The sequence below is a fragment of the Bicyclus anynana genome, chromosome 6, assembly GCF_947172395.1.
Source record: "Bicyclus anynana chromosome 6, ilBicAnyn1.1, whole genome shotgun sequence".
Taxonomy (NCBI): domain Eukaryota; kingdom Metazoa; phylum Arthropoda; class Insecta; order Lepidoptera; family Nymphalidae; genus Bicyclus; species Bicyclus anynana.
Window position 1 is genome coordinate 15724376 of NC_069088.1, and position 23744 is coordinate 15748119.

Genomic DNA, 23744 nt, shown 5'->3' on the forward strand with positions numbered 1-23744 from the left:
ACGCATATTGTAGTTTTGCATGAATGTAAAATCAACAACAGATTTCAGTCCGAATATTTTAAGACTGTATTACATATACTGTTTTTCAGCTACTTATATGTTTCAAATGTTTTATAAGATATAGAAGACCGTCTATCACAAGTCAAAGTAACAATACTATTTTACTAAAATGGTCCCAATATGTATTTCATGTATTATTAAGAAGAGATGATACTATAGTACGAGATAAATATTTTTGTATTTGTATTTGTCTCAGTTTCGGATCGGATTCAGTGTGCATATAGCCTTAAACTGACGAGCTAGCTGTCGTAAACAAGATATTTAATTATCGCGTAGCGTGAATAATTGTATATCTAATTGCGGTACATGTATGTAACACTGCATCTAATATATTAAAATCATGTGTTTGTGGTCGCACTCCCCCCAAAAGGCTCAAAAGTTTTTTTTTTATATTTGGTATGTACAGACACTCAATAGGGTAGTTGACTCTTATCAGAGATGGTCCATTTCAGGTCCACTCTTGCACCCCGTATCATTAAAATTTAAAAAATACAAGGGTTTTATTAAAATTTATTAAAGTGAATAAATGTAACTTAATAAAAAGAAATAAATAAAATTAAAACCCAAGTTTTTGAGTTATATCAGGCTGGCTCCCTTAAAGCAACTATGACATGACAATTGACAGCAAACGTCAAATCGACTACTGCATTGAAAACGTCATCAAGCCGCCATTATTACCCGTAATAGGCATAACTAGCCTTTGACTTTATCCGCGTGGAATTTAGTTACTCACAAATTTCGCGAAACCATATTTTTTTCCGAGATGAAAAGTAGCCAATGTTTTAATCCAGAGTATATATTTCCATTCTAAATTTCAGGCCACAAAAATTCAAAACAAAAACTTATTTTGGTTTATCTCGGACTTCGGAATTACCCATAAACATACTCGTAAGTGTACTTATTAATAAATGTTATAGTTGTTCTAACGCGGTATTGTTGCTTTATGTAAATTTAAACAGTAACACAAATTAATAAATTATGTAACAAGTTTTAACAAATTAACCATTTACATCGTAGCAGTACAATTAAACCAGTTAGACGACGTTGAAAGTACAACAAAAGTAGAAACAACTTTAAAATAATTTAAAAAATAACTATCCATGTTTTGTATTATACTTAGTTTGAATGTCTAATTCTTCAATCTATCTTGTTTCAAACTTATAGTTGGAGGGCATTATATAATCGATACTAAAGCAAACTTTATTTTTTTAAATTTTTGATGTGAAACATTATATATAGCAGGCGTGGCGACGCATGCTGTGGTGACGCGTCGCCACGCTATATGATGGTATATATATATACAGTCTATATGCAGTATGTGTGGTGTGGCGACGCGTCGCCATGCGCAATCGACTGTGCGATTCTCTTCCACTGTTCTTTTCTGCATATTACTTTTACAAAATAATGTCGATGTTTCACATCTGCCAGGCGTCCCGTGACGGCTCAATTTTTTTTTATCTGTAGGTATATCTGACTGTCCGTATTTTTGTTGATCGGGCATCACGCTAAAACTAATGAAACTTGACACAATTCGAGAACTTATCACGAAGAAGGTTATAGATACTTCTATTTTCGATCACGCAGCGAAACTCCAAGCATAGCTCGCTCCATTGCCCGCTGAGTGACTTTGAGCTTTCGTATGAGGCCTACACTATAGTTAGCGACCATATTGTCTAGGATCCGTAAGTCATCACCGGCAACACGCACTGTTCACAGACTTTTGTCTTCAGGGATTGAGGAATATGTTTACAGAATAGATATAGGTTATTCAGTACTAACGATTTAGCAGCATTAAATAATAGCAATAGCCAGAGGCGTGCATATTATCTAAGGTTTAAATTCCTTCTCCACCACAGGTTTGTAATGAGACCGGGGGTCATCATCATCACTATCTACCCACATTCGACTCACTACTGAGCACGAGTCTCCTCTCAGAATGCAGATTAGCACACTTTACACACGTATAGAGAATTAAGTGTGCAGATTTTTTCACGATGTTCTTCCTTCACCGTTTGAAACAAGTGATATTTATTAAAATGCGCAATGCACATAATTAACTGAAAAATTGGCGGTGCATCTCGGACCGAATTCAAACCAACGCCCTCCGAATCTAAGTCACAGGTTTCACTGGGCTAGCACGAATCTGGGGGTAGGCAGTGAATTTTTGCATCTATGGCTCTAAATAAATTGAGGCAAGGAACGTTCAAAGCCCCGACGTAGGTATTAGTAGTGTTATCGCCGCGTTGCAACGACTTGCGGTACGGACGGCTTTAGTGTGTTATGTTATGTAATTCTTTATGGGTTACTTGGAATAGGCGAGGAGAGTGGCTTGAGTGGAAAAGGGGAGTGTTTGTTAACAGTCGAAGGCGCCTTGAACCCTACACACAACGTTCACAAGTGCGTGACTTCACCCAAGGTGCCATTTTTGGCTATTTTGATTTGTTCAATTAAGTTGTCCTGACAAATGTTGTAAATCATAACCTTTGTTCGACATTAGTTTTCTTATTTTTGTAATCACTTCTGAGTCTGCTAAAAGTAGGTACTTTTGCATTGACTGCTTTTCATTGAACAAGTAACTGGAGCCCTGTGCATATGTAAACAGTATTGCGGCACTGTTGACGCGTCGTCTGACGTAGCGCGCTTTGTGAATACAAAAGATATGCATGTGGCTTACTACGCATTGTTTTGTCAGTATATTATTTATACAAATCTTAATATATATATGCGAAAGGTCATTCATCACGAAATCTGGAAACCGTTTGATGTACATAGCTGAAAGGGGAATACCCAGGCCCAGGGAATCCAGGTCTTCTTCTTAGAGTGCCTCTCCATTACTGAAGGTCGGCGGTCAGCTTTCTAAACTTTTCCATATCCATGGCTAGGCGGAAAAGTTCTTCGACGGTCTTTATGCCAGTCCACTCCCTTATATTTCGTAGCCAGGACTTCTTTCTTCTTCCTACACCTCTTTTGCCTGCAATCTTGCCCATCATGATGGTTTGAAGCAAACGGTATCTTTCGTGTCGCAAAATATGCCCTAGATACGACATCTTCCGCTGCTTAATCCAGGTCTACCCCCGTATATAAGTATATAGATAGTATGATGGTTAATTAATTAGCATAATAAAAGTATGTTTCTTGAAGAAAAATAATTGTTTTTATCAATCTTCTGGGACAAAGTGTTCGCCGGTGTACCAAATCGGCGAAGTGACATTTGAAGCTGTATTATTTATTTTATATTTTTTTTTCCGATACTAACAAGCTTGGGAAAGACTCACTCGAAAAGACTTTCCACCACCTGTCTTCAGAGGATCCTCGAGTACTTCGGTCACATTGCCAGGAGAGAAGGAGATAACTTCGAGAAACTGGTTATCACTGGCTAAGTGAAAGGGAAGAGACCTCGGGGACGTAGCCCGATGCGTTGGTCAGATCAAATCCGCACCACTCTCGATACAAAAGTACACGAATCGCTATAAGTCGCGAAAAGCCGAGCCGCATGGCGTGACATGATGATGTGATAGGGGTCACGACCCTCAGTAATGAGGAACACGACGCGGAGAGAGACCAACAAGCTTAACAAACAAGAAAACGAATAAACATACCGATCATAAGTCTACCAAAAATATCGCAAAACTCAGGCACTATGTTCAACGATCTTAGCTTGTCCCCGTTGTGGACAAATGAATTAAATATGTCGTAAAACGGTGTAGCAAACTTTTTTTGAGAAAGTAATGAAATAGAAATATCAATTTTTTTGTAGATATAAGTAAACTGCCGAGTGCTTAAAGCAGGCTTGGACCGGGAATGGGCATTCCCCTTCAGCAGGAAGGTAGTTTAAAGTTAGTAGGTATCCACTAAGAACGGATATTACGATAGGGCCAGATTAAAGAGGTATAAGGGCGGACGAAGACGCAGGCATCCGCTGGTATACATAAATCGCTACTTTTTAACCGACTTCCAAAAAGGAGGAGGTTCTACGTTCGGCTGTATGTATGTTTTTTTTTTTTTTTTATGTATGTCCAGCGATAATTCCGTCATTTGTGGACCGATTTTGAAAATTCTTTTTTTGTTTTGAAGGGTTTGATTCCAGGGTGGTCCCATTTTTTTCATGTCAGGATCTGATGATGGCATCCTGGAGAAATCGAGAAGAACTTTCGAAAATCGTAGAGACGGCTAATGCGTTTGTTAGTGTTTCCATAAGGTATTTTAAACCACTACAATTTTATGAAGGTCTGGAGTTGGTCTGATGATGAAGCCGATACACAGACGATGGAACTCGTCAACGATTTACAGCAGGTACCTTTTGTTTGGGCTTGATTTATTTGTATTGATGAGAACTTTCCACCTAGATGGTTGTGGCTGTATTAAGGGTCTGATGATGAAGACGAAGGACAGTGAAGAGAACTCCTCGACGGTTCACAGTAGCTACCTTGTGTTTTGACTTGATAATTTTGTATTGATGAGTACTTTCCACCTGGATAGGTTGTGACTGTATTAGAGGTCTGGCTATGAAGATGAAGGAGAGTTAAGGGAACTCCTAGACGGTTCACAGTAGCTACCTAGTGTTTGGACTTGATAAATTTTATATTGATGAGAACTTTCCACCTTTTTGGATTGTGACTGCATAGGGGGTCTGGTGATGAAGACGGAGGACAGTCACCTTTCACGTTTTTCTGAATATTCATATTATGTGTGGATAAAGGGGGAGTGAAATTTTGTATATGAGTTAAGGTAGTGTTTTTAAAATTGGGATTGTTGGACTTAGATACTTATCATAAGAAAATAACGTTTCAACTAATTACTCATTAATTTTTGTTTACACTCAGTTAGGTGTGCTAACACTAAAAATTAAAAAATAAAAATTTTAATAAAAAAAATTCAACCGACTTCCAACTCAAAAATTTACCTAAACTAAAAAGCAAAAAATAACATCTTACCTATGTGCTACCTTCTGATCAGTTTGAAGGCGGTGCCAAGCCAGTGATGTTTTAATTAAACACGTTTTACAAAAACACACGTCTACAAAATATATGTGGTTCTTTCAGAAACAGCTTTAATTAAAACACGACACTGGCTTGGCACCGCCTTCAAACTGATCAGAAGGTAGCACATAGGTAAGATGTTATTTTTTGCTTTTTAGTTTAGGTAAATTTTTGAGTTGGAAGTCGGTTGAATTTTTTTTATTAAAATTTTTTTATTCGGTAATTCAGTAGTGGCGTGATCATAGAAAACTTTAGAGCCATTAAATAGGGGGAAAATTTGTGAGAATCGAACCTAGGGCCTTGAATGCAGAAAGCAGAGTCACATATACTTAACAGTCTACACCACTTGGTCTTTAAAGAACACACAACACTCCAACAAATAAGTGCTTACTTACTACTTAAATGTACCTAACTGTAGTAATAGTTACTAGTAGTTACTCTTAACAACAACTTGAGCTTTTTGTAAAGATCCAAAATAAAAAAAGTTCTCAATATAGACTCATCTATATCCTCAAAGAACTGAGTTAAAATGACCTCTTCTAACCTTATTTGATGGGGACTTACCACATCGCCACTAATATGTCGCCCTAATGTTGTAATAGCCCAGTGGATATGACCTCTGCCTCCGATTCCGGAGGGTGTGGGTTCGAAGCCAGTCCGGGGCATGCACCTCCAACTTTTCAGTTGTGTGCATTTTAAGAAATTAAATATCACGTGTCTCAAACGGTGAAGGAATAACATCGTGAGGAAACCTGCATACCAGAGATTTTTTTTTATTTTCTGCGTGTGTGAAGTCTGCCAATCCGCATTGGGCCAACGTGGCAGACTATTGGCCTAACCTCTCTCATTCTGAGAGGAGACTCGAGCTCAGCGGGGTGGATAACGACGACATCTTTACAATTTTTATTATTAGTTTCTTCTTTAGTGTTTCCTGGAAGTGATCGCTTGTTAGCGATAAGGTCGCCAAAAGTGCATTTTTAGTATTTTTTTTTGTATTGTATGTTTCTTTGGGGTGTACAATAAAGTGTATTTGCTTTTTTTTCTTTCTATGATTGTGATTACATTTTTTGATTTATTGAAAACGTAAGTTTATCAGCTTTGTAGTTTGTAAAATTAAGCCGAACTCATTTTATCGGCTTACCATTTACTTTACTTTATCTGATAAAAAATGTCAAAATCAAGAAACTTTACGAAAATTTTACAATATAAATTTAAAAAAATTGTCAAAATAAAGTATGTCATAAATTAAGTTTAAGAAAGGGATTGAATTATATTAAACTAACGGAAAAGCCTTTGAATTGTAAGAATCAAACTTTTAGCCTAAACCTGTGTCAGTCCTTATAGTGTCTGCTATCATATTAAACAAAAAGATTTTTTTCAATCGGACTGATATGGTAATTCTATAGATTAGCCCGTTTACGCAAACAAACATCCAAACTCTTAATAAAACACCGGCAGGCCATTCGAACCGGGGCACAGAAATGCAAAAAAGCCGCGAATGTCTAACTATTACAGCCTCTAATTTTAATACAATTTTTCCACACGTCAAAAGACACCGAATATGACGTCACAATAACATTAACGGATTTATTGACGGCTTTAATTCAACGGAAACACGGTCTAGTTAAAAATAGCTTAAATATTCCGCTAAACAACTAGTTATGTTAATAAAATGACTAATTTACTATGAACTAAGCCCGCCATAGCCAGACCTACTTCATTTTATGAGAACAGAAAGTTCATCAGTCTCATGCCCCTTATGTAAGTACCGGTAGCTAATTATGGTGTTTGAACCATGGTGACTTTAAAGGATCCAGGGGTAATTGCACCTTGATCGGGTCCGTTTGACGGCAAATTCATTACATTAAAGTTGTCAAAGTGACATTTTCCCAGAGATTTTAAATTTATTTGACGTATATTTCATTAAATTACTTATTTCTTGCCTCATTGGTACCGTGGTTACCTAATTCAGCTACAAACAATAAGGACCTAGGTTCAAATCCCGGGTCAAACAACAGCTGACAAACATTCAGCCTTCAAAAAATGCAGTATATCTGGCTCACACAGGCCCTCGCTCTACTTCGAAAGAACGTCTAAACACACGTTGCCAAACAAGACGTGACAAAAAGATAAACTATCACGTACGATATGTTTCATTTCCTATGTTTTTGTTTGAATAAATGCCACATAAATCTTTTGGATTAACATAATACATTTAAGTAGTATTTTGTTTTACAAGTATGTTTATTACGAGTTTTTTTAATGTTTAATATCGCGTAAAGTGGAAAATTTGGATGTGTCCACTATTTCTCAGAAACATCTAAATTTAAATTATTGTTTTTTTTTTTTTGTATTTTATTACTATTAAGCAATCAGCTTCAACAGCTTAAGAAAATTGCTTAAGGGTACTCAAAACCTCCTCCGTGGCGCAGTAGTATGCGCGGTGGATTTACAAAACGGAGGTCCTGGGTTCGATCCCCGGCTGGGCAGATTGAGTTTTTCTTAATTGGTCCAGGTCTAGATGGTGGGTATAAAAAATATCTAATATTTTATAGCGGAAAAGTTTGTTTTTGTTTGTTTGTTTAAAAGCATTGATCTCGGAAAGTAACAGTAGGATTGTTATACTTAATTATTTTGGTATAGCGAGACTCATTTGCCATGACACAGGATACACTTTAAAGTATACGTCCCACTTCAGGCGGAATAGAATAGTTAAGGAAATTTTGTATGTAAGTAAATAATGTCCTTTAAAATTTCTCAACGTAAGGATTTTCTACGTGGGCAAAGACGCTGGCGACTGCTATCATAATTAAGATTTACTAGTATATAAGTTTAATATCAAGGTTGAATGTGCAAGTGGAAGGACATAAGAGGAGAGGAAGACCAAAGAAGAGATGGCTGGAGTGTGTGAAAGAGGACAATTGTGTAAAGGAAGTGAATGTTGAGTTTAGGAGTAAAAAAGACGAGTAATAAAGACGAAACTTAATTGGGTTATGGGAAAGAAAATAATGATGATATAAGTTTCATATCAAGTTGAATCATACGTAATTTATTTATTTATTTATTTAGGAAGACCAACCGCAGAACATTGTATCGTGTATACATATTGATTACATACGTTGTGTTCAATGGTGAATGTTCAACTTATTATAGATCTTCACAACGTTTACAATATTTAAAAAAATATAATACATAGTTCATGTCATCTAACTACAATATATATCTTAATTCTAAAAATTAAAAAATATTACAAACTATTTACTACAAATTGAATTAAAACAAAAAAAAAATAAAACATACAAATTAAATTAAAACAAACAAAAAATGAAAAAATACAAATTAAATGAAATTAACAGAACAAAAGTACAATAATTCAATTCAATTCAATTTAAATTTTTGGTTTTATGGGTACAATAATTGAATATTGGTTATTAAATGAAAATGTAAAATAAAATAATGTCAAATAATGTCAAAAAAATGCCAAGAAATAAAAAAAAAATGTCAAGGAATAAAAAAAAAATGTCAAGGAATAAAAAAAAATGTCAATAATGTCAATAATTTTCAATAATTTTTCGCCGAAAGTCGGTATATTTGTTGTGGAATAAATCGATGTCTTTCTGTTTTGTCGCAAAATTATTATAAGTATCTGATATCCTTGGTAAAGGAGAATGTTGACCTAATTTAGTTCTATATGGCTTGTGGTATAGCAATTTGCAAGGATACCGAGGTTTATTCGTGCGTGGTGTTCGAAAAGAAAAGCTTTGTATTAGCTCTGGACAATCGATTTCATTATTGAATAATTTGTATAAGAATGACATCGACAATAACCGTCTTCTATTTTCAAGACTGTCCCTCTTAAAAAATGTAAGTCGGTCCACGTAATTACTAAGATTTTTATTAAATCTAAAGGAGAGTTGCCGTAACAACCGTTCCTGTACCCGCTCAATTCTTTTAATATGAATATTAGTGTATGGAGCCCAGACTGCACAGCAATATTCGAGTTTGCTCCGTACGTAGCAATCAAATAGTTTTATAATTGTGCTACATTGCTTAAAGGTTTTAGAGGTCCTGAGAACAAATCCAAGTGATTTATTTGCTAATTGAAGAGTTTTGTCTATATGTGGCACAAACGTAAGTTTGCTGTCTAAAACAATTCCTAAGTCCCGAATAGTGTCTACTTCATTCAACTGTTTGTCATTGATACTATAGACAGATAATATTTTTTTCCTGTTCCGTGTGAATTTGATATGATAACACTTGTCAACATTTAGAGTCATTTTGTTTGTAATACACCAGTCATTTAACCTAGTCAAATCTTCCTGTAATAAATTTATGTCAGCATTGCTTCGAACAATTCGCGTCAGTTTCAAATCATCCGCAAAGAGACTTGCGTTGCTATTATGAAATATGTCAGTTATATCATTTATAAATATGTTAAAGAAAAGAGGTCCTAGGTTAGATCCTTGCGGTACGCCCGATTCAGCTATAAACTCTCCAGATTGTTGTCCATTGATGACTACCCTTGACTTTCTATTTTCAAGATAAGATTTGCTCCACTTTAAAAAGGTATCTGTGATGCCATGTGCTCGAAGTTTACTTAGTAGCATACGGTGATTAACCTTGTCAAAGGCTTTTGAAAAATCAGTATAAATTGCATCGATTTGACTACCGTCATCGATACATTCTGCAATATTTGCAACGTGCAATAGTAGATTGCAGTTTGTTGAGCGTTTGCGAATAAATCCATATTGCTTGTCACTGATAAATCTTTTTAAATGGTTATACATATGTTGGTAAACTAATGACTCAAAAGCCTTTGCCATGGTAGATATAATAGATATGGGACGATAATTTTTTACACTTTTCTGTTCCCCTGATTTGTGGACAGGAACGATTCTGGATTCTTTCCAAGTGTCTGGAAACTGGCCATCTTTTAAGGACCTGTTAAAAATTATTGTAAGCGGTAAAGATAACTGCCATGCACATTTGATTAGGAAGATCGGAGGTATATTATCTGATCCAGCGCCTTTGTATTTGTCAAGTCTTTTTAGTTTTTTATATACATTTGACCGAGAAAGATTAAGATATTCGATTTCTTCAAGAAAGTTAGAATTAACAATGTTTGATTCGCTCGCGTAGTTCATATCTCGTTCATATACCGAGGAGAAATGGGTTGCAAATAACTCACAGATTGACTTAGTGTCATTAGCTTTTATATCATTCAATGTCATAATGGGTGGATATACGCAGCTTTTGTTTCTAATGTTTTTTAAATGTGTCCAAAAATACTTGGGGTTTTTCCCTATTTCTGTTTCTATTCTGCTTATATATTGATTATAGCAAGTTTTAATTAACTTATCACAGTCCTTCCGTAGGTATTGAAACTCTAATAAATCTAATGGGTTATTATACTTTTTAAATTTCATATGATATTTACGTTTTGTTTTTAGTAATTTTATTAGTTGGGGAGAAAACCAGACAGGGTAGGTTATACATTTGTGTTTTTTTAAAGGGACATGTTTATTAATAATATTACGCAAAATCTTATAAAATTTAGCAACCATTGTATTGACATCATTGCAGTCGGAAAATTCATCTATCCACAATATAGCGTTTAAGTCATAAATTATTTTATCGTAGTCCGCCTTATAAAAGTTCAAAGAATTTCTAGATGTATTTATATTCTGATGGTCGCATACTGGTAGATTGACGTTCATTTCTAGAGGGGGATGATAATCATCTATATTTCTTATTGGATTATTACTTTTGCTGACCGTAATTTCTTCATTACGTAATCAATTGATAGGTATAATAATATGAGAATTATGAGTTCTTATGGTTTTTTAACAACCGTTTTATGTTAAATGTTATTGTTTTGTTTAGATTGCTTTAATATAGGATCGGTTAAAGACAAAAGAGTATTAAGAAAACCCCAGAAAAATAATAAAAATATGGAAAAGTTCCAAATTGTTATTCATTTAGTATGGAAGGTTCAAATGTATTTTTATAATTAACCAGCGGACGTCCGCGGCCGGTGAATCTCTGAACCACTACATTTATTGTTACCTATATACCTTTAGAGCAGTGATAGCCCAGTGGATATGATCTCTGTCTCCGTTTCCGGAGGGTGTGGGGTCGAATCCGGTCCGGACCATGTGCTTTTAAGTTGTGTGCATTTTAAGAAATTATATCACGTGTCTCAAACGGTGAAGGAAAACATCGTGAGGAAACCTGTATACCAGAGAATTTTCTTAATTCTCTGCGGCGTGTGTGAAGTCTGCCAATCTGCATTGGGCCAGCGTGGTGGACTATTGGCCTTACCCCTCTCATTCTGCGAGAAGACTTGAGCTCAGCAGTGAGCCGAATATGGGTTGATAAATAAGAAGAAGATATACCTTTAACATTTTACGAGTACAACATCTACTAAAATTATAAAGAGGTATTGGGGTGTCGTAGGGGTAATCTCCGGATCTACTAAACCGATTTTGAAAATTCTTTTGCCGCTAGAAAGCCACTTTATTTACGTAAGTGTTATAGGCTAAGGGAATAAGTCGTGTAAAACCGCGGGGCATCAACTAGTTATTTATGAACCTTCAATATGATTCTATATATCTATTGATGCGATTTAGTGTTCCGGTATGATATAGTGTAGAAACCGAAAGGGGCTGGATTTTCATCCTACTCCTAACAAGTTAGCCCGCTTCCATCCTAGACTGCATCATCACTTACCATCAGGTGAGATTGTAATCAAGGGCTAACTTGTAAAGAATAAAAAAAAAAATCCTACTCCTAACAACTTAGCCCGCTTCCATCTTAGATTGCATCATCATTTACCATCAGGTAAGATCTAACTTGTAAAGATTAAAAAAACCGTATTAAATCCGTTGCGTTGTATACACGATCTAAGACCCCATACGCACGAGCGCTTTTTAACGGACGTTAAAAAAGCGTTCAATCAGAACAAATGCATTCCCAAGTATATGTTCACACGTCAGCGTTTAAAAAACGCGACGTTTTTTTTCAAACTGTGTTACATTTTCAATTTTGGGCGTTGGAAATAGACCTTCATTTAACTTTATACTATATTTGAACACTTTTTTAACACCCGTTAAATACGCTTGTGCCAATGGGGGCTAAGACTAACTGCGGGAAAGGACATTGTCAATTCTACTAATACGTTGCAAATACTACGTACTATACATAGAAAGACGTATATGTCACTTATGTTAATCCTACTAATGTTATAAACGCGAAAGTTTGTATGGATGTTTGTTACTCTTTAACGCTGCTACTACTGAACCGCTTCAGCTGAAATTTGTAAATAAATTTTACTCTGGATTACTTTTCATTTCGGAAAAATCTGATTCCCGCGGGATTTGTGAAAAACTGAATGCCACGCGGGCGAAGTCGCGGTCGTCCGCTAGTTAATTTATAGTAAAACTTTTAGATGAAGTTGTGTAATAATTAAGAAACAGATACTTATTTTAGATACTGTTAACAGATTATAATACTAAAAGTAGTAACTGACTGATTTCCGATAAACTTAACCTTGTAGATGCTCTGACTCGGCGCTTATTACAATAGAATATCAATTTAGTGACGTTTCACTAATTAATTATGGGCCTACTGTTGAAATAATAGTCTAAGAGCCTGTGTTGACCAGACCTTAGCCTTTTTATAGAAAAAATTAAACCAAAAAAATAACCAAAAAATTACTATTATCCTTTTTTGTGCAATAAAGTTATTATAAGTAAATAAATAAATAAAAATCCGGTCTTTACAAATATAGTATAAATAGTCAAACGCGACGTTTCAAAAGTGCTTGTATACGAAGCCTTCTTGAAATAAATGAATTTGATTTATAATTTTAATTTTTAAAACATATTATACGTAAATATAAAACCTATCACTATGAAATCGTCTAATATTTATAAAATTGTTTGAATATGCATGTATTGCAAATTTTTATTTTCGATTAAATTTTCAATTAATTTAATATTATAATTAACAATAATAACTATAATTAAAGGTCATTTTTAAAAATAGCCTTATTTAAAAAAAAAGAATATTATGTCAAGTATAAAATAAAAAAGTAAAATAAAATAGCGACTTAATAAAAAATATAATTGTACATTTAAATGTCAAAAAAACTACTAAAACCGATTATTTTTAATTATCACTACGGAAGAAAATTCATATTTCTTTTATATAAATTATTTACGATTGTATACGAGACGAGAGATCTAAGATTTAAATAAATGCAACCCTTATCTTGTTAATGATATTTTTGTTTTATTAATAACATAAGGTTTAAAAAAACTGTAAAACAAATAAAAACTGTAGGCTAAATGTTTTAATTGGTAAAGACGCTGCTGTCTATAGTAACAATGAAACCAAGGAGATAACTCACTTGTAGTGCTATCATGCCACCAAAGACAATTATATCGTGAAGAGAAGTAGACAAAATTTCAACCAATGACGACGTAGTAGTTCCAGTACCAGTTCTTATGCCCAACGTAATGAAAGAGATACTTGTGGTAGTGCCGTAATTGGTTGACTTTTGTCTATTTCTCTTCACGAGCTACGTCGTTTGATCGCATGTTAGGGTATCTGATGGATGTAAAACCCTCGGCTAAATAAAGCTACAACTTCACTTAATTAATTTCTTTTTCTTCAATAATATTGAAAATTACTGATGCGACGGTTCGAGTCGTACTGACTCGAGAATGTATTACTTTTTGAATTTCGTATTGGAGTGGCTACGAAGACCGTCAGATAGATAACCTCACCAAATTACAAAATTACTATTGGATATTAAACTTATTTCCTTACATGTATCCAAAAACATAAGAAAGACAAACTCTATTTACATTTACTCTGTTGCTAATCTCATAAGCATCTTTCTGTATAAAAGACACTAAAGGAATTAATGTAGCGCGCTATTATCCGGGCTGTAGCAGGTAAAATATTCAAGATTTCTCGCAAAATCGATTTAGTTTCTTCGCGATATTTTATAGTTTTTAAACAGAGCATCGAATGAATTTGAATAGTAATTTAATGCTAAATGCAAAGAAACATGTATATTTAGAATATTCGAAAGTATTCATAAAACATCTTATACCTACTTTAAAACCCCCTGATGACGCCGCTGAGGTCCCATTAATGATCCCATTACGGTACTTACACAACCAGAAAAAAAATCTCTTGATTTATGTAAAATAAAGGAATGTATTCGCGAATGTTAATCAAAATTGTCAAGTTTAGGCAAAAATAATTAATTGACATTGGAAGTCTTGCGAAGTTTAATATATCGAGTATTTTTTAAGTTGTCGTCTTTTGCGCGGACAGGCGACAGGATTTTTATAAGGTCAGATCGTGCTCTTGAAAACAGTTTCAAACGAAATTTAATGATGCACTAAAGACTGAGGAAATTTGCAGTAAATAAGTCACAGTTATGTAATTTTGTTTGCTGTTGTAGCAAACGGAAATAGACTGTTGGGATGCGACGTTTCTGGTTCCTGAGAAGAACTACCAGTAATACTAGAAAAAATTATAAAACTTTCTTTCTGTGTAATACATTGTTATACCTACCTTTAAATACATCTCCAGAAAGCGAGCAAAACTGCCGGAAAAAATTAAACAAGGCCGACTAATTTAGTTTTGATGTGATAAGAATCGAACATTTTTGCCTATACTTTTTGCAAGCTGTGGCTACCTATAAGTAAAATTATATGTGTTATGCTACCCTTATTTGTAAAATATTTTGTATGTGTTCATATAATTTTGTTGGTGGTCCAAATAAATAAATAAATAAATTTTTCTTGTTAATAAAACGTTAATACTGATGAAGACTTACTTTTCAGCGCCCATCTCTTGTTAAGAAGCAGTCCATCCAGGAACCTGTATCCTTGTTCCCTGCAAACTTTCTCCTTCACATTAGCCACAGCACTCGAGAGAGACAGGAGATCGCTCGCAAGCACTACTGATGACGCATAATCTGGAGATTCCTCTACAACATCAACTCTAGAAGCCTCAATATTTCCGGTGCCGTCTTCATATAAATTGTAATTGGTGTCGTGCTTTCTTTTGACATCTCGCTCATTTTTCAACCTTTCAGATAATTTGGCAACTAAGTCTCTATCTAATCCTAATGTTTGCGCTGTACGATTGAGTCGAGCGATATCCCGAGGGTCCAGATGACCGGTTGCGTTGATAATTGTGTTGAGACGTTTCAAAACCTGTTGGTCGATGCTCGTCTCGTTGTAATCCTGCGCGGTGGCAACGATCGCGAACGCTAAGACGAGCACTCCGATCGAGATCATTGTGGAGGCGTGCGCGCGCGCCGCTTCTGTTTACCGACTGAATCACAGCCTTCGAGGCTCGATCAATGAAATCAACTAATTCACCTCTTTGTTCATAGTGTCCTGTGACCATTACCCTATTGTGATCGCTATTGTTTCTTCGAGGCTGTATAATTTCTTAGCAGTAGCGTGCTGTAAGAAATGTTTATGGCAATTCGAGTCTTGTTTTCTACTGTAGTATAAGTTATTTAGATCCAAACTTGATTACAATCATTCATTCCTTTTTGAATCGAAACGATTAATCTTACTGAAATCATCTTAACTGCATTATAGTCTTTATAGTCCATCCTAATATAGTATCCATAAAAATATAATCAAGGCAAAATGCGAAATATGGTTACCTACTTTTAATATAACCTCAGCGTCGAATAACCTTCCAATTTTTATTGCGATATTCGTCAAAATTACTCTATTAGCACTTCCGAATTTTTTCGCTTTTGTAATTTTAATTTTAATATATCATTTCTTACATATCTTACATCTATACTAATATTATAAAGCTGAAGAGTTTGTTTGTTTGGTTGGTTAAAAACGCTAATCTCAGGAACTACTGGTCCGATATAGAAAATTATTTCAGATATGTTAGATAGCCCATTTATCGAGGAAGGCTATATGTTATATATGATATCCGTATTCCTACGTGAACGGGAACCGGGTGAAACCGCGCGGCGTCATTTACTTATGTTTTGTACGCCAGTTTTAATAACATTTTAAACACCTACACTTCTATTACTTATATCATTTGAAGGATTTAATATCTTGTTTAAATGATAAATTACATGACTACCAGATAGATAAGGCTTATAAAAATATGCTAAATAGGTATAAAATATGACATTGACGATATTATATTATACTTACTTATTGAAATTTTAATGTACACATTAATTATTCATTAACAATTAAAGTGACATAATTGAATATTTTTGATTTAATATATATTATAGGATTTTTACTTTTACGGGAAGAAATTTTACATAACATTTGAACTTGGTTAGATCTGCATTATATTTATATCTGAAATTCCAATCAATAAATTTATTTTCAATCAAGCGAATAGCAGCGTCAGGGATTGTACCATCATTTTTTGGTAGAGGATACTTCTTTAACAGGTTTTTTTTTTATTCTTTACAAGTTAGCCCTTGACTAAAATCTCACCTGATGGTAATTGATGATGCAATCTAAGATGGAAGTGGGCTAACTTATTAGGAGGAGGATGAAAATCCACACTCCTTGGTTTCTACACGGCATCGTACCGGAACGCTAAATCGCTTGGCGGTACGTATTTGTCGGTAGGGTGGTAACTAGCCACGGCCGGAGCCTCTCACCAGCCAGACCTGTACCAATTAAGAAAACCTCAATCGGCCCAGCCGGGGATCGAACCCAGGACCTCCGTCTTGTAAATCCACCGCGCATACCACTGCGCCACGGAGGCCGTCTAAGGTCCCAGGACTTGTGAAATTGGGTGTATGTTTAAACCTACCTTACCTACCTTTCAAAATGCAATAACACTCACCATTCCCTGCATATTATACATACCTATAAATTTGATATAAGTCAACTACCCTATTAGATTAGGTAGCTTCGTATGATGGTGTCCTCGATTAGAGTCCTGGGTCTTGCATACTGAGCTTTTCCTTTTCTTTCTTCTAAGAAATTTTCAATAAACATTCTCAGTACGAAGTTGGGAAGTTAGAGGTGTTAACTCGTCGGTCCCGGTCACTAACGTTTGATAGTATAAGATTTGAACATTTTAACCCTAACCTGCATTAGAGCAGCACGGTGGATCTAAGTTCCATAGCCCCACTTTTATAAGGAGGGAGGTCTGGCTCTATAGTAGACCGTTAAAATTGTTAGTGTTGATGATGATCAATTATTCGTACAACATTATTACGTAAACATTGATTAAAATTTTATTTTTATGAAATTAAACCTAAAAGCTTTAGTTTATTTATATGCAGGAATTGAACACACATTCCAAGTAACAGTTACACTGCTAAAGGATACTAATTAATTATATTGATAAGGCCATCCTTTTAACAGTAAAGCCTTCTTAATATTCGGCCAAGAGGTCGATCTTTTATGCAATCGAAAACCTGATTTTTGTACTTGGTAAAAAAGTACAGGACAACATTGTAATAGAAACATATTATTTTTGTATTTAAAAAATATATTTCATCATATCATTTATCTGCTGTATCGATAGTGTTGACTTCCTCTATCATTTCCATCATTGGTCCATTCCCATTCATCTATATCCTGATCATTATCCCCTGAGAATGAGCGAGTCACATATTGATGTCCTTCTGGGCCTTCATCGTCCTCTCCTTGCTCCTCTTCAATGATTTCTAATTCTTCGTCTTCCCTTTCCTCCATTTCTTCTTCTAACTCGTCTTCTTCTTCTAAAATCTCTTCTAAGCCCTCATTTGAATCTCTCTGGGTTTCGTACTCGACATCCACTTCTGGAATTTCTTCAAGAACTTCTCTGTGGGCCATGAAAGATCTTCTTTGTGGAGCTTCCTTTAAAATCGGATCTTTCTCTACTTTTATATCATTGCCTTGTTTATGTTCCTCATTAAGTTCTGTAGGTTCTTTTTCCGTGTCATTTTCTTCTACATTTTCCTTTTTTGTTTCAAATGATATTTTAGGTACAGATTGCAGTGGTATTATTAATGTAATTGTTAGAAGAACTGAATATAGTGCAATGATGGAAACTTCTTGAAGGTCGAACTGGAAACAAAATCAAGGGCAATTAATATATTGCATAATATTGCATGTTTGTTAATTACATGTTTTTGTGTTAGCGTTTACACTGAGGCATACTCGTACATGGCCTTGAGGTCATTGATATATTGCCAGATCTAAGGGAAATGATCCTTGAATAACTTATTCAAACTCTTTAGCATAAATTTATTTGGTTTTGCTTACATATTCATTATTTAATTTGTGCGATTTATCACAGAATAATGGATTGGTAGGAATAAAATAAGTATCGTCAGCTGTATTACGCAATCACTTATACTTATTGCATTAAAAGATGATATCTATAAATGTAATCTCATTGATCTTACCAGTGTCATAAGTGAGAACTCTTTGGGCGATCGAATTGTGGCGGTATTTGTGAAGTATACGACAAATTGTATGAGGTAAACCGCGTAGGATATGCGACTAATGAAGAGCAGTGGACGACTGCATAGCCAGCGAGACAGGAACCCTGCAAGACACAATGATACCCATCATCATCAACCCGTTACAAGACCAGGCATCCCTCATGTATCAACAGGGAATATGGAACTCATACCCATCCCACTGCTTCCATGCGGGTTAGCGGACTTAGGCTGGTGAATTAATTCAGCAATTATCTATATCCGATGTGATAATGTGTAAAATTTAACGTATTGTCCGAACACTCCGTCACATGTGTGTAATACGACCAATCTCCCAACTCCGGGTTAAGAATGGTTATTGATATTTTTCATATCCAGATTTTAGCTAGAATTTCTGTTGACGCTAATGAATTTTTGCGATTCTACTTAAACCAAACCCTAATACCATTTTAATAGATAATCTCTCCACATAAATACGAGTATCATCATTAACAATCCATATTTTGTATCACTGTTGAGCACAAGTCTCCTCTCAGGTATACAGGTTTCCTTATGAAGTTTCTCCTTCATAGTTTTAGACACGTGAATTCTTATTTCTTAAAATGCACATAACTGAAAAGTTACAGGTTCCAGTCCCGGAAATTGAAGGTAAAGGTCATATAAACTGGACTGAACCGATCCCACATAAATATAATAAAATTCCCACAAATATAAAGAACTAGCTTATTTCGCGCGATTTCACTCGCGTGGTACCTGTTCCCGTAGGACAGTAACCTATAGCCTTCTTCGATAAATGGGCTATCTAACACTGAAAGAATTTTTCAAATCGGAGCAGTAGATCCTGAGATTAACGCGTTTAAGCAAGTAAACGAACAAACAAACAAACTGTTCAGCTTTATAATGTTAGTATAGATAGTATAGATTAAAGTTAAAGTCTTACCATCTGAATTCTTATGGACGGCATATATAATCCACGCAAATCCTAAGGCAGTCGCTAACGGGGTGAGTGTGCCGTATATAGCTGCAAACGTGACGTCATAGCGATAGTCGAAGTACCCTGAATCCGATGCAGCCCACAGAACCAAGGCCCATACAGCAGCGCAGAAGAACCACCCGAAGAAAGATACAATCTGGAATAACATTTGAATCATCATAATTTCATCATCATCATTTTCAACCCTTATTCGGCTCACTGCTGAGCTTGATTCTCCTCTCAGAATAAGAGGGATTAGGCGAATAGTCCACGCTGGTCCAATGCGGATTGGTAGACTTTACACACGTAGAGAATTATAAAAATTCTCTGGTATGTACGTTTCCTCATGATGTTTTTTTCTCCACCGTTTGAGACACGTGATATTTAATTTCTTAAAATGCACACAACTGAAAAGTTGGAGGTCCGGATTCGAACCCACACCCTCCGAAATCGGAGGCAGACGTCATCACATCATCGTCATCCACTGGGCTATCACAGCTCTCCCTATTACAGCTCTTCATTATGACGTAATGTTAATAAATGTAAGGAATGAAATGAAATAAAGGTATAAAATTAACATCATCATCATCATCATAATTATCAGGTAATGGACATCCACTCAACTGCTGGATTTAGACCTCTTGCAAGGACCTTCGTCAGATCTGTGTGACGAAGACATGAGAATTGTCAAGCTTTATTCAGAATTATAGCAGATTACAGAAGTGATCTATTAGAAAAACATTTTATACTCTGCGCCACCAAACAAGTCCCGTAGACGGGGCTTTAATGTTCTAATAGTTCTAATTGACATTTGGTCTTATTGTCATTTGTGTAAGGCGCTGTTTATTTTAGTTCAGGTTTTAGCCGCGGGACTTCTTTTGTGGCACGGAGTCTACATTTGAGACTAAATACCTAAATGTAAAGTAGGTAAATAATATTACTCGTCGCTCCATATTTATTGTTACATTCTATTTCCAAGGATAGTGTTACATTTACATTAAAAATAGAATATTATTTTGTATAAATTTAATTTTAAAGATTAATGGTTCTAGATTTAAAGATCACGAAATATTCATCCTTTTGAAAGTTGATGCAATGATACTCGTATTTTGTAATAATGCGAACTTCTTTAGTTTTATAATAAAATGCTTTTGCAATAAAAAGGTCATCTTTAAAATTATTTAAAATTCCGATTTAAAAGTTAATTTTTATCCCTGAAAAATCCATGGTTCCCGCGGGACTTGTGAAAAACAAAATTGCACGCGCATGAAATCGCGGACGTCCATTTTTTTTATTATTTACAAATTAGCCCTTGACTACAATCTCACCTAATGATAAGTGATGATGCAATCGAAGATGTAAGCGGGCGGTTGTTAGGAGGAGGATGAAAATCCACACCTCTTTCGGTTTCTACACGACATCGTACCGGAACGCTAACTAGCCACGGCCGAAGCCTCCCACCAACCAGACCTGGACCAATTAAGAAAACCTCCATCGAACCCAGGACCTCTGTCTTGTAAATCCACCGCGCATACCACTACGCTACAAAGGCCGTCCACAAGTATTATACATAAAAAAATACTATACCTTTGATATCCCCGACTTCTTCCTCAGCGCAAGTCCCAAACTGAGTCCGATCAAGTAAGGCGAACATCGGTGTAAGATAGATGTGTAACTCAAACGGCCTGTCCTGTACAGTTGACTGACACTGAAAAAGAGTCATCTTCATTATACATTAAGCTATTTTAATGGCCCATAGTTCATGGCCTACCTCTTTGTAGGAGATGTAATATGGGGCTTAGACCAGGGGACGAATCTTATGTAGTACGAGATCCGGTATATGAAATATATACCCTCATCTGTTATTTAACATGTTCGCTGTGGCGCGAGGTCAATTGACCTCGTATATGAAGTTCTAGTATGAGGTTAAAAAACCTAGTACCGCACCAGAGGAACACCGTACAGAAAACTCAGTGCCGCAACGAACGTGTTAATTTAATTTAAATTGCAATTCGTTGTCAATATTTTCTATCATTTATTTTCCATCAATTATCCTAATTAATATATTGCACATAGGTTGCCTAGTTTAATTGCAGCCGAACAGTATTAAATTATCGTTGGTTAATTAAAGAAAAATCGAACACTAGTTAATAGAATATACTCAAAAGAATTCAAAAAGTAGTCATTTTCTTTCACACTGCAACTGTGGTGTTGCCAGATATAAAGAGTTGAGTAATGTTATTTATATTCCCTCATCAGTTCTTTAGTCGTATAATATGTCAAGCTTAGCATAAGCAAGCATGAAAGCTTAATTTACGCCTAATTTAACTGTATTAGGTTGCCTTTGATCAAGTTCATGAATTCCTAGATTTTGTATGAAAAATGTGTTTGGTCGCAATTTAACTAGGCATCATATTTGTAAAGTGTCCAACATAGCCCAGTGGATACGACTTCTGCCTCCGATTCTGGAGGGCGTGGATTCGAGTCCGTTCCGGAGCATGCATACTTCCAACATTTTAGTTGTGTGCATTTTAAGAAATTAAATAGCACGTGTATCAAACGGTGAAGGAAATACATCGTGAGGAAACCTGCATACCAGATAATTTTCTTAATTCTCTGCGTATGTGAAGTCTGCCAATCCGCATTGGACTAGCGTGGTGGTCTATTGGCCTAACCCGTCATTCTGAGAGGAGACTCGAGCTCAGCAGTGAGCCGAATATGGGTCGATAATGATGAAACTTGATATAAGGTTTAAAAAGAAATCATATTTCCGGAAAATCACTGTCACAAAATAGCTTGTTTTATAAAGGTCCTAAAATAAAATTATTGTAAGTTCGTATTGTAACTGGGCGGCTGACCTTTATTTATTTTTATATAAAGATCAAAAAGCACGATTAAATTAATATTACATGGATAATTTAAAAACGGATTTTTAATTTTTTTTTTCTTTGTTCTTGTGATCGGAAAGTTCAAATGAGCAGGATTCCATAATAATTTTTTGTGTCTTACATACATACAATTATGTAGATTTTTATAGAAAAAGACTTGAAATGTTTATACTTTACCACCAGACCCTTTCGACATCTGTTTCTGTATAAACATTCAACACATAATATGATTTAAACAACTTTAAGGTCAGTGTTAAGGCTAAGTTAGGGTGCGTTTACACATGTGCATTTTATTTAGGGTTAGATATTTCCTTTGTATTCCATACTAGCAGACGCCCGCGGTTTCACCCGCGTAGTTCTTGTTATCGTTGGTGTACAGGGTTAAAATATATAGCCTCACAATTAACGTGGTTTTGTATTGCTAAAAGAATATCTATATCTATACTTATAATAAAACAGTTGCTGGTTCTGTACATTGAAGATATTTTAAAAAAAATTGTTGGGAGGCATTATATAATCGATATATAATATATTTTTTCTGTCTGTCTGTCTGTCTGTCCGTGTTTTTTTGTTATTCTGGCATCATGCTGAAATTACTGAATGAATTCAAATAAAATTTGACACGGTTTAAGACATTAATACGGAAAAGGTTATAGGATACTTTTTCATACATCATTTACCAAATAAAAAAGAAATAGCCCCATCAGCGTCACGCCGTTTTCGCGTCCCGACCGATTACTGACAAAGGTTGTAACGGTACTACAACTCAGAAAGAAGACAAACCCATGGTCTCCCACTTCAAAATTTACCAACCACTATACCAAGTGAATTAAATTAAAAAAACACTACAAATCGGGCTTAATTAACACAGCAATAAAATCATTGATGACAAGACAACTACCTAACGCAACTACCTAATATGCAAATTTTATGCCATTCGTGATTATTATAATATAATTAGCCATAAAAATGTGCGGCGTGCCATTTTATTAATTACTCAACAGCTATAAATTCGCTTCCAGCATATTGCAAACATTCTAGGTAAGGTATATTGCATTTAATCTGTAATTTCCGTGCTACAGTTCTAAATTTTAATAATGATAACTATCTGTAATAAACGAAATAATATGTGTGCTAATACAAAAGTGTAACAGGATTCTCTAAATATATAATGAAGTTCCAAGTTCGATCACAGAATTGACTTTTCCTGCATTTAAACGTAAATTACACGAGTGGTTATTATTTCATTGTTTTTACTCTACGAAAGATTTTTTTAATTTTAGCTGAATCTATACTAATATTATAAAGCTGAAGAGTTTGTTTGTTTGTTTGTTTGTTTGATTGAACGCGCTAATCTCAGGAACTACTGGTCCGAT

The 23744-nt window shown here is 35.1% G+C and overlaps 2 protein-coding genes across 2 annotated transcripts in view; both read right to left on the reverse strand.

Annotated features, from left to right (window-relative positions):
- Positions 1-15413, reverse strand: part of LOC112046573 (nose resistant to fluoxetine protein 6) — a 69205-nt gene extending 53792 nt beyond the window's left edge. The window contains exon 1 of the mRNA XM_024083269.2: positions 14896-15413. Coding sequence (XP_023939037.2) covers positions 14896-15361 — 466 coding nt within the window. The 5' untranslated portion in view covers positions 15362-15413. The remainder of the gene's footprint in view (positions 1-14895) is intronic.
- A 2136-nt stretch (positions 15414-17549) lies between these two features.
- Positions 17550-23744, reverse strand: part of LOC112046566 (nose resistant to fluoxetine protein 6) — a 33528-nt gene continuing 27333 nt past the window's right edge. Inside the window, exons 9-12 of the mRNA XM_024083254.2 lie at positions 21068-21188; positions 19448-19637; positions 18472-18614; positions 17550-18130 (exon numbers count right to left, since the gene is read on the reverse strand). Of these exons, the coding sequence (XP_023939022.1) occupies positions 17588-18130; positions 18472-18614; positions 19448-19637; positions 21068-21188 (997 nt within the window). The 3' untranslated portion in view covers positions 17550-17587. The remainder of the gene's footprint in view (positions 18131-18471; positions 18615-19447; positions 19638-21067; positions 21189-23744) is intronic.